Genomic DNA, 12473 nt, shown 5'->3' on the forward strand with positions numbered 1-12473 from the left:
TATCTAAATTTATGTTACATTTCTCTAAAATACAGACTCAGTATTTATCTCTTCATCAGTTCTGAGCCCGTGAGGATCATGAAGCTCTCTCCATCTTTTAAAAGCATCTTCGATGTAAAATCTGCTCGACTGTCTCAAACGTCTAATGGCGACTTTTGCAAAAGGACCTTTAAACTTAAAATTTCTTTGAGAAGTTGCAGGCAGTAGAAGAATCAGTAACTTTGGTATTTGTTTTGGGTGGGCTTCCGGCGGCCATTCTCGGTTAGTGACAGCTCCCTCTGAAGCACAAGCAACTCTACTTACCCCATCTGTCTGTGTACTGCTGCAGGTCCAGTACCTGGTTGATCATGGTGCCTTGGTGGAGCACGTGGACTGCAGCGGGATGCGGCCTCTGGACCGAGCTGTTGGCTGCAGAAACACTTCAGCTGTGATTGCGCTGCTCAAAAAGGGAGCCAAAATAGGTAAAAAACACAATCTGTTTTACTTTTGCATGATTCCTGCTGCTGAGTCAGGGAACTGTGTCATGGATTGGGTTCTGACCCACAGCCAGAGCTGAACCCTTTGGTCAGTTGGGCACAAAGGAGTTGGACAAACAAATAAAAAACATTTTCTACCGTAAATCCTCTAATATTAGCCTGTATTTAATTAACTGCCGGGTATCATATTTTGGCCGGTGTCGGAGTCAGCGGAGGTGAATAATGGCCGGTTTTCTATTGTGGCCGGGTGGAATGTGGTAACAAGCAAGTACGGGGGGCGGTTGTGTCATCCGTCTCACTTTTGATTTGCCAGTGACAGACCGCGAGGGTAACTTCAACCGTGCGGAGACGAAGAGGAGACGAAATTTTGATATCAAGTTCAAAGAGAACGTGCTGATTATGCTGCAGAACACTCTGGGGAGCAGTAGCAGGGGTTGTATGAACTAGTCACTAGTCGACTTCACCGCTCTATAGTGACTTTTTATGCCTGTCATCGACTAGTCGCTGTCATGTGATAATGACCGGCAAGATGCAGCCCTCGGAAAAGACAGCAGCCTGCTGTCAGCAGGTGACACGCTCCTGCGCATCGGGGGGCAACGCGCTGTGCCAGAGCGTCGGTACTGACACGCGCCGTAAAACGGACATTTAACCAAATTGTGACGTTTACCCTCTTGCAATTTAACCTTCCCCTCACCCCATCCTAACCTTAACCAGCTTGCGCATGCAAAGCTCAGATTGTTGACGCGCTCCAGACATCTGCGTCCTGAGCACGGCCACAGTAACGTTATCAAATCAGGTGTCGCCACCTCAAAAACTAGTTTAACACGCGATTGTTCATGTCGGCTCATTTCCTTTTATGTTTTCTGTCTTTTATTTGTGCCTGATGCTTTTCGCTGCTGTGGATCGGGGTGCATCACCTGTTTTGTCCTCGGTGACGCACCTAACTGATGTGGCCGGCGCGCACTCCGCTGTTTTTGCGGTCGGTAGATCTTTTAGAACTGCAGTTCAAAGGTAACTCATGAGGTGAATTTATATGAACCCAGGTAGCAGTTTTTCTTTAGGATTGAGAGGAGATGCAGGAAGATAATAAACAGGCAGGACAGAAAAATAGTCAAATAAAAACAAGTTAGTTTTTGTACCTGGTGGTTGCAACAAACAGACAGCACTGAAGGTCATCAGAAGTGAGGAACAGAAAATGAAATAATTATTTTAATGTTTAGAGCAGCAGGAACTCCGAGAGGCTGCAGGCGCATCAGTGAGTTTGCGGCCGCTGCGCGGGGGGGGGGGGGGGGGGGGGGGGGTGAGATGGCTGAAGCAGAAACTACCGTTGTTAAAAGAAATGTGTTTAACTTTGAAAATGTGGGCTCAATATTAATTGTCAAAAACTCCAGTGAACCATTAGTTCATTTTGCTCAAGTAGAAATTGAGGCCTGCCTCTAATTCTGGTCCTCCTTCCAATAAAGGCCTGGAGCTTGGTGAGCTTGAGTCAAATACAGGCCCGGGCCTGTATTAGAGGATTTACGGTATATTTATTATCTGATGTTGAAGGTGTGAGCCAACGCAGAGCTGTGTACAGCCTGGTTCACTTGCTCCACCTCTCACAACAATCATAAGGATAAACCATTACCAGAAAATCTTATCAGAAAATCCTACCGTGTGTTGTGTCATGAGCATTCTGGTCTACTCAGAAGGATGTTGGGAACACTGGGATCATGAATCCAGGGTTTCAAATATGTTGGACTGATGTGGCCTGGAACGTACTGATCAGTTGAACGTGACACGTAGCAAATCAGAAAGCAAGGTGATGGAAGCGCACTGCCATAGACGCTCCTCCTCCGCCATGTTTGTTTACATTAAAGTCATGTTTCATCTTGTGAGAGTTCCTGTCTGGGTGAGCGATATCTGGAATAAAATCGGTTTGTGCGCACGGGCAGAACAGGACCAAAGCTCACTCACAAACTTTAATTTGTGTGTGTGTGTGTGTGTGTGTGTGTGCATGCGTGCGTGTGCGTGTGTGTGTGTGTGTGTATGCGTGCGTGCGTGTGCGTGTGTGTGCGTGCGTGCGTGTGTGTGTGTGTGTGTGTGTGTGTGTGTGTGTGTGTTCAGGACCGGCGACGTGGGCCATGGCAACCTCTAAACCTGATATTTTAATGGTTTTACTGAGTAAAATGATTCAAGAAGGAGACAAACTTTACAAGGTAACACACTCATGATAAAACACCTTCACAGTTAACGTGATGAACACACTTTCTGACGACGACTTGGTTTCTCTTTGTGCGTTTCCAGCAGGGAAAGGTGAGGGAGGCTGCTCATTTGTATCAGTCAGCTCTGCCGAAGTTTCCCAGCGATGAGCTGAAGTCCTTCAGACAGCTCCGAGTTTGTGTGCTTCTCAATTTGTCCCGCTGTCGCCGCAAACTGGACGTGAGTGTTCGCCATCACCACAGTCATGTCTCTGGTCAACAGTAGTGTACTTACTGTTGTGTATTTGTATTTATATTCATGTATTTCAGAGACTTTTTAACGCAAACAAATGCATCCCTCGTTCGCCCCCCACCTCTTCATGGGGTCGCCACCTTCAAACCCACGTTTCCTCTCACGAGTTACAAGTTTGCTGCACATCTCTGTCCTCCTTCAATGAAGGTCGCAGAACTGTTCATGTTGTCAAACACAAGACGTTCTGTGATCTGCTCTGTGTCTCCTGCTTGATGTCTTTGTGCTGCTGACGAGTTTAAAGGGAGTGGCAGGGCAGACCAATCACGGGCTTGTGCTCCCAGTAGTGAAAACTGGGGATGTTGCTGTCACCCGCTGTGGGCGAGCCACGGATCATGATGTTAAACGACTCTGTACCCTCACAGAGGTGCAAACTAGGCTTTAGATGCCTCTTCTCAGTTTGTTTGAATGGAATCAGCTGATTTCTTTAGTGAATCTAGACTTTTACATTTTTTAGCTAATTAATTTTCATTAGCAGCACAGCTTAACATCAGATTCACTTTTAAAGCATAAGCTTTACCAGTGGAACAGACCCGCACTTCTAATACCATGTGGAAGCATCGTCCGGGATTTCTGATGGTTTGGTTTCAAAGCAAGTACAGACACAACAGTTGAGTTTTTAGAGTGTGTTCTTAATATTCTATGCATTTGGTGGCACGTGTTGCAGCTCGTATCCCTTAATAGAAACATTAATCCTTCCAGTCACAGTTAGCATGGCTACCTATCAGCACGTTGCATATGTGACGTCACCCCCTAGCGTAGCTGCTACTCACCACATGGTGAGTTATGGTGGTTCTTTCCTCCTGAAGGAAGGATTTGAAGTTCGCTGAACTTACAGCCATTTTCCCTGTTTTTCTCCGTGTCTCCATGTCTGTTTTCTACGCTAGGGCAGAAGAGATTCTATGATGACGTCACATATGCGACGTTTTGATGTCACATTTGTAGTCGTGCTAATTACAAACTTTTACAAGCTGATAAATCTCAAAGTACGTGGCTGGCGTGGTCGAAACACCCATCATTACTTTTCATTTAAATTGCAGTACAACATGTGATCCAGGGCGTAAGGCAAAGCGGATTAGAAAATCGAGTTTTTTGCCTCATTGACTCACATTCATTTTTTCATTTTTCCGAGCAACCATGAGTCGACCGGAAAGGGAGGAGACTTAGGCTCCCTATAGGGCTCCGAGCTGGATAAGACTCCGTAGCAAGCCCTGTTACGAGTTTTCCTTGAGCTCATGCGGTCTCTGTGCACAGCCATCAGACCACATGAGTACCCTCCAACACGAATTAGCCAGAAATGAAATACCTGGGTTTTAGCTTAAGAGCAGTCATGAAATCACATGGATTTTCTTTTTTTTAACATGAGTTTTTAACCTTTCTGTAGAACCATAAAATGGCCTAATACCAAAATGAAATGCATTCAATGCTTCAGTGCATATTATGAAAAAACGTTGCGTATTTATGAGTAAGAGAAAACAGATTACCAAATATTCAGGTTATTACTTACCTTCAATGAACTTCCATTGTAAAAGATCTCCCTTCTGCCTACACGTACCCATAATGTCGCCAGTATGCTTTCATGTTTGTTATAACCAAGTGTTATATGGGTTGTAATTAGCCATAATGGCTTCTTTTTTTTTCTGCAGGACTTCAGCCTTGCAGAGGAGTTTGCAACCAAGGCTCTGGAGCTAAAAACTAAATCCTATGAAGCCTTTTATGCTCGTGCTCGAGCCAAGCGGAGCCGCAGGTAACCTTCAAATCCTCAAGAAAAGCCACTGAGTGAAACTGAACCATGAAATTCTCACTTTTTACAAAGTCAGTCGGTATTTTTCTACCAGAACTTTGCTTTGGTTACTCATTCAGTCAATTTATCTTCTGAAGGAAGAGACTGTTAACTCAGCTATGGGCTAATCCGACCTTCCAGTTATTAAGACCATTTTTCACTTTAGTATTTGAAGCACAGGAGCATAGTTCTACCTCCGTGGTCTTATCACTGGTTTGGCGGACTGGGGAGGTGGTCCCCTTATTTAAAAAATGGGGAGTGTAGGATGTGTTCCAACTGCACACTCCTGAGCCTTCCTGGTAAGGTCTATTCAGGGGTTCTGGAGAGGAGGGTCCATCAGATTGTTGAACCTTGGATTCGGGAGGAGTAATGTGGTTTTGGTCCTGGCCTTGGAACACTGGACCAGCTCTATACCCTTAGGGGGATCCTAGAGGGTGCGTGGGAGTTCGCCCAACCAGTCTACATGTGTTTTGGGGATTTGGAGAAGGTGTTAAATGTTGTTCTTTGGGTGGCCCTGTGGGGAGTATCAGGCCTTTTGTTATGTCGCTTACCCATTAGCGTCAGCACAGTCTGGGTTTGGTGGGGCTGGATGGCGTGAGTTCGGTCTCCTACGGGCGGTGTAGTGTTCACATAGAAATCCGAGGGACTTCTCAAGAACGCAAAATCCCTGAGCTTGTGGGCGGAGCTTATTACACGTGGGAAAGTCCACCGTGTCCTCCATTATAAAGTAAACAAAGGCAGACATGAGCTGCTTTGCTTTTGGAGACTCTGAACGACTTTATTTTATTCATTTGTTGTGTGCGTCCTCATAATGTGCTGGCTGCTCTGCACTGGCTCCCGGTGCAATATCGAGCTAAATTTAAGACCTTAACTCTCGTTTATAAGGCCCTCCAGGGCAGTGCCCCCTCTTACATTACTGCACTTTTGCACAGGTAGGCTCCATCTCGGTCTCTTCACTCAGCCGAGCAGGGACGTCTGGTGGTCCCCCGGTCGAAATATCGATCGAGGGGTTATCGTGCATTTTCTGTTTTGGCTCCAACTCTGTGGAATGAATTGCCATTGAGCATTAGGCAGGCGCCGTCCCTTCAAGTCTTTAAGTCTCGTCTAAAGACTCATTTCTATTTGATTGCTTTTCAGCGCTAGGGTTCATTGAATTGCCCTGACACCATGGTTTTTAATACTTCTTCCTTTTGATCAGGATGCTTGATCTTATTTTGTCCACCATTTGTTTTTAATAGATTAGTCTTATTTAGGGCTGAAACTATTCCTCGAGTACCTCGAATAATTCGAGTACAAAAAAATCCTCGAGTCAAATTCTCTGCCTCGAAGCTTCATTTAATTCATGTTTAATTAATTCATGGCTTTGAAATCGCCCGGGGTCATGTTTCACCCGGACCGAAATAAGTGACGCACATGCATACTGCACTGAATGCACACGCGAGTAGCGAACGCAACTTAACTTTCTTTTAAGCCATGGTGGACAACGTGGACCCCGGTGGAGTGCGAAAAAGACACAAAATGTCAAAGGTGTGGGGCCATTTTTCACGTCGTAAGGTGGAAAACGTAGTCCAGTGTAAATACTGTAAAATGGATTTAGCCTACCACAACACCACATCCTCCAAGCTGCAGCACCTGACCAGGAAACATCCACATGTAAATGTCACTTCTGCAAGCGGACTCGGAGCCTCTACAAGATAATGCATTTTAGCCTGTATTTCTATATATTCTGCAGGCACTGTGCAACTTTTTCATTTGTAGCACTCAGTTTCTGCTCACACCGTACGTCTGGTAGCAGCACGTCAGACTTAAAATGTGCTAAAAATAGTTTTTACAACACGTCGGACTTTTTACTGTGTTGTTATTGATGTCCGTTGTCCCTCGGGATTGCTGCAGGAGGACACGGGAATTTATGAGTGGCGGAGGAAAACGAAAGAAAGTAAAAAAATGTTGTGTGATCTGTATAATTTGACAAAACCACGGCAAACATGCTTTCGACAATCCTTGTTAGTGTGAGAAAAAAGTGTAGAAATTAAACGAACGTGTGTTAATAGGGAAACAGCTGGCGAGCCACGTTTGTGCATGCGCCATGAGCGGTTCTGGTGCTGTTTGGGCCGCAGCCGCTCGCATTTGTTTACTGTGAAGTAAAGTTGAAGTGCTGAAGTTTTGAAAACTAATTTTGAATAAAACTTGAAGAATAACTGGCAACTGCTTTCTCATTTCAAGAGGTCTTTCATATTTTATAACATGCTATTTGATATAATGGTTTAAAAACGCAAAAGAGTAATTTATTAGAGTACTCGATTAATCGATAAAAGATTCGATAGAGTACTCGATTACAAAAATATTCGATAGCTGCAGCCCTAGTCTTATTCCATTACTTCTCTGTATTTGTAATACTGCTTGTTTGTTATTTTATGATTTTATGTTTTTATCTTGCTCTTATGCCCAGGTACTGGGAATGTTTTTATGATGCTGTTCAGCACCTCTGGCTTCTGATGACGTTGTGGAAGGTGCTCTACAGATAAAATTAATTGATTGATTGACAATCTTGTGACACACACACACACAGACACACACACACTGCCTTCTCCCTCGAGCAGCTGTCTGCTCGCCAGGGCAAGAGCTCCGAGACAGAGAACAGGCACACACACACACACAGCTAACTTATTCCGTTTCCACTGATCAGCAGCTCCGTGCTACAGACAGAGAAGTTTACTCAAAAGCATGAAAATACACCCCCCCACCCCCACCCCGGCTCACTCTACCGGTAGGTAGGTAGGTCGGAAGGCATAATTTCAGGCAGCCCATCAGTCCGTAGTGTCGCCTCGGTCCCAGTCTGGCTGCTGGAGAAGAGTCGCCTCTGAACCAAAAATGTAAATCTGACTTGTGTGTGAAACCAAATTCCTGTGCCAGAAGGGACCGAACTGACGCTGATGTGTAAGCACCATTAGGTTCCTGTATGACCAGTGTCAGAGCTTGGTCCCCATTGCAGTAAGTCGAGCTCGTTCCTGTTGAAGGAACCAAAGCTGTTGGCTTCATCAGAACGTGATCTCCAGCTCTCAGTGGAGCGGTTCACAGCCGAGTGCTAAGCAGCTGGGATGACAATCAGCTCCTCTGAACCTGAGACCATGGTCAGAAAAAGGTAGATGACCTTCTCCAGGTCAGGGATGAGGTTCTGCCCCAAGTGGAGGAGTTTAAGTATCTCCAGGTTTAGTTCACGAGTGAGGGAAAGCTGGAGCGTGAGATCGATAGGTGGACATGTGCTACGTCTGCAGTGATGCGGGTGTTGTACCGGTCTGTCGTGGTGAAGAGAGCTGAGTCAGAAGGCGAATCTCTCGATTTACCATTTGATCTACGTTGCTATGAGATTACGGATACAAGCGGCCAACACGAGTGGTGTCTGGGCTCTCCCTTAGAAATGGGGTGAGAAGCTCTGTCATCCTGGAGGGGCTCGGAGTAGACCTGCTGCTACGTCACATCGAGAGGGACCAGATGAGGTGGCTCAGGCATCTGGTCTGAATGCTTCCTGCATGTATCCCTGGTGAGGTGTTCCGGGCACGTCCAACCGATAGCAGACTCAAAGGAAGACCCAGGACACACTGGAGGGACTATGTCTCTCGGCTGGCCAAGGAACGCCTTAGGATTCCCCCAGAGGAGCTGGCCAAGGGAGATGGAAATCTGGGCTTCTCTGCTTACGCTGCTGGAAATAGATGGATGGAGACCCACCCAGATCCATCTGTCATCTATTCATCCATTCATTCATCCATTCACTCACCTACCTGTTCATCTTTCCAAACTGCTTCAATGTGTCTGAGTGCAAACTTTCCAAGGAAGCATTCCCAGATTCCTCCTCTTCAGTTACCTTTTCCCACCGCTCCAGGGCTCTTGTAATCCCTGCCTAAAATATAATCTCCCCAGTAAATCCTGGCTCTGCCTGAGAACCTGCTCCTGGTGAAACATGGTAGAAACGTCATACCTGGGACTCTCGGAGGCATCATGAATGCATTCTTCTCTGCCAGAGATGTCTGAGTTTTTAAGGTGGGGACGTGAAGATGGCCAACACCTAGACTACGTTCACACGGCAGGCAAAAGCACATCAAATCTGATTTTTGTTTTCCAACATGCGACCCACACAGAACGCACAGATCCGATTTTTTAAAATCCAATCCGTGTGACTTTCATATGTGGTACTGATTCTAACACACATCTGATGTTGTAGAAAGCGGCCGCAGTCTGAACGGTCATGTTGCATTAAATCCGTCTCCTACGCCACTGAGTCAGCGGAGGTGAGCGTCGTGTGAGGACGTTCCTGAGGAGAAGCGCTGACAGAAGGGTTCAGATCTGACATCCTGTTAAGTTTTGAAATTAAAAATACTGAAGAGCCTGTGAATGGGAGCAGGAGGTGCTGCTGGAGCGCGGTCTCAGTGAAGGGGGTGGTGGGGGCAGTGCCGTGGGTACAAATTTCCTAAAGGGGTGCTGTGATCAGCGACATACAAAATACCGCACACATGTTTAACGTGTGTAGATTTGCATTTATATGTAGGTTTATTCTTGTTACCATCAACACTGGAAAAGCCACAAATGACAAGTCAAAACTTCCAGAACCCTAACCCTCCCACACACGTTGGCAAGGGAGCTAACGGGCATGAAAAATAAACATTTAGATTATTTGAAAATATTATTGTACGTATTTGTAGTTGTGCTAAATTATATTCAAAACAAAATCTAATAAAATGCTTTATTTTTGCGTGCAGAAATTCTACATGCATATCATTTGTCATCCACAAGAGGGCGCTGCAGCACCCTCAGCACTCCTGCTTCCCACGGCTTTGGCTGGGGGTCTCCGTGAATTAACTCAATACCGGAACATTTTCAGTGAAAAAGGATTCAGGAAAATGGCGGGAACAAGGAGTTAAATAGTTTACAGTTATAAAAACAATTTTCAGCTCTAAACAGGTGTAATCAACTGTTGGTGAAGGCTCACATCACACCTCCACCTCTCCTGGTTCTGACTCCATTCAGTGTGACCTTCTCTTCTGTGCATGCGGGTCACTTTGGAGCCGTGAAGCGTTCACTCTGGAGAGAGTCTGATGTCTCATTTCAGTCGTAGAGTGAACAGCCACACAAAACAATCTCATTTACTCAGAGAATCAGAGTAGAGCATCAAGACCTGCAGTGTGAATGTAGTCTAAGAGCCTTGTGTGTCATTTTCTCCCTTTTGGTACCAAAATACTCACTGGTTGATGGTTCTATCACATCGTTCCCAGCACGTGTCAAAGTGTAATTGGGCACAAGGCACGGATCTTGCCAGTTACCCGTGCTACGTGGTGTGTGTGAATGGATGATGTGAATTTTAGCATAAAGTACTTTGAGTGGTCAGGAAGACTAGACGAGTTTAATATTAAAGCACTTCGTACAACTATTTATCAGGAAGTCAGGTGAAGGGAAACGGATGAGCCCTCTCCTGCTCTTTTGACACAAAACAACCTGAGGTCTTACATTATTTGTGGCTGACAGCCATCTTGTTTGTGTTCTTTCAGACAGTTCCACGCTGCTCTGGAGGATCTGATGGAGGCCAGCCGTCTCTGTCCATCCAACCGGGAGATCCAGCGCCTGTTGTCAAGGGTCAAAGAGGAGTGTCTTCAGGCTGAACAACAGCAACAGGACTCTGCTCCTTCATCTCATCAGCTTCATCAACAAACCATAGCTTTGTCTGTCTGTGAGTCCAGGTGCGAAGATCCAGCCAGTCTTCAGGCGCAGGACAGGAAAAGCCAGAACAAAGAAGAGGAACAAGCAAAAAACAAGGACAGAAGCTGTACTTTTTATGCAAAGCAAGTCTCAAGTCCCACCCACTCAGCAGGCGTTTCCTCACCCAGTCAACCCAAGCCTCTTTCTGTTTCCCCTCCGTTTCCCAATGTCAGCACTCTGCCTTCATCCCAGCAACAACGACAGCAAACTCCCTCGCTGCTGGAAAGTGTAACTGGAGAACTGTCCCACCAGTCACCGTCGTTCCCAGCCCTCCACAACTCATATCAAAATCAGGAGGTGCAGCAGAACCACGCTGCAACCAGCCAGAAGTCTCTTCTAAAGCAGAACCCCGGCCAAGTCCAGTGGCTCCAGCAAGCCAAAGTGGAGGTGGTCAGAACCAGTCAACCTTCCTCTTCAGCCCACTCCAGCATGGTACCGGGAGGGTCGGCCTACTCCCAGTTTGCTCATCTTCCTCAGGAGTTAGCCGAATTGGGGGAAGGCTTGTTTCCAAGTCCTTTAGATGTCAGGTCTTCTCAGCAGGTTTGTGCTGCTCCACATGCTGTGGGAGATGTGAACGTCGCCCTTGTTTGCAAGGCAAGAACTGTCTCTCCCTATGGGAGAGGGTCAGGAGCAGACAAGACGGGAGCTAATCCTTTATTCCAGCCACGAATATTCAACCATAACCAGTCCAAGGCAGCATGCTACCCAATGGAGTTTACGGAGACAGCAAAGGGAGATCCCGATAAACCTCGTCCACCACTTGACTATCAGTACCAACACCAGAGTGGGTGTCGGCACCCACTCAGCACCCATCCAACCACTATGTCTGCTCCTCTCAGGCCCCTCATTCACTCCCAAAGTGTGAGTGCTCCGTTCTCATCTAGCAGTGGAAGCATTACTAGTGGGCCACCAAATCTAGTCCAAGGCTTCAGGACCTCCGCCTCTGCCCAGCACATGGATCTACCTTCAGATTTTGTGGAAGGAGTTTGTGCTTATAAGGACGACTTTTTGCCTAATTCTACTTCCCAATCAGAAGTGAGCATTGCAGGAGGTGGGTCATATCCTGGAGAAGCAGGACACTCATCAAGGAACACTCCGTTTATGGGTGTAACCGACAAGACAGTTAGGGTGCACCAGCAGCAAGCTCCATCAAGTTCAGCATTTTGCCTCAGTCCTTCCCGCTCCTGGGCCATGTCCTCAGTGGACACAGTTGTTACCTCCCCCAGCAAAAACCCTGCTAGCCATGGAGGCTTTGCTCCACACCAAACCTCGTCCATTGCTTACTACAACCGCAGCAACAACAACGCCCACGGTGGCCCCCTCCATGACAACCAGCTGGACTTTTGTGAGGTGGTTCTGGGTAACGGTCAACAGGGTCCAGGTTTGGTACAGGTCACTCATCAGAATCCCTCCTATAAGGATGTAAAAGTGTCTCGAACACTGCCGGTTGCCCACAGCTGCTCAGACAGGCCAACAGGGAGAAGAACCGGTCCGACATCTCCTGTCAAACCAAAAAGACCATTTGTGGAGTCAAATGTGTGATGGGGAATGGAGGTGGATGTTTGCCCAAAGGAATCGTATATTGGAACATTCCAGGATTTCCTGGAGCTGATCTGCTCAACACAAACTTCTTTCTAAGTTGTTCAAGTGGCTAAAGTACCAATAGCAGTTTTATCACAAAGTCTCAGTTTTTACTAAAACTGGCAGCTTTTAATCAGCTGTTAGTAAGTCTGGTGTAACCAAGAGGTGGCTGAAGACGTTCTCAGAAGACCAATAGACACTTGAGAGAAGAGTTGGTGCTTTGTCCATAGTTGGTTTCAACACGATAAGCTTATGTTACACTCATGAACAAAGAAATATGAAGCAGTGACTGACAGAAACATGAAATAAACACAATCATCACCTGTCAAAGCACAAGATGGAAGAGGAAGATGATCAGAAATCAGAAAAACACTTAAATCTGATTCTTCTTCTCA

At 46.3% G+C, this 12473-nt stretch overlaps 1 protein-coding gene across 5 annotated transcripts in view; it reads left to right on the plus strand.

The window, feature by feature from the left end:
- LOC107391813 (protein TANC2) overlaps positions 1-12223 on the plus strand; it is a 192166-nt gene extending 179943 nt beyond the window's left edge. For all 5 annotated transcript variants that reach the window (XM_070546985.1, XM_070546984.1, XM_070546986.1 and 2 more), the window contains 5 exons: positions 329-461; positions 2583-2674; positions 2763-2897; positions 4613-4713; positions 10290-12223. In XM_070546985.1, the coding sequence (XP_070403086.1) occupies positions 329-461; positions 2583-2674; positions 2763-2897; positions 4613-4713; positions 10290-12039 (2211 nt within the window). In that variant the 3' untranslated portion in view covers positions 12040-12223. The remainder of the gene's footprint in view (positions 1-328; positions 462-2582; positions 2675-2762; positions 2898-4612; positions 4714-10289) is intronic.
- Positions 12224-12473: the final 250 nt, after the last annotated feature.

Source organism: Nothobranchius furzeri, chromosome 18 (assembly GCF_043380555.1).
Source record: "Nothobranchius furzeri strain GRZ-AD chromosome 18, NfurGRZ-RIMD1, whole genome shotgun sequence".
Classification (NCBI taxonomy): domain Eukaryota; kingdom Metazoa; phylum Chordata; class Actinopteri; order Cyprinodontiformes; family Nothobranchiidae; genus Nothobranchius; species Nothobranchius furzeri.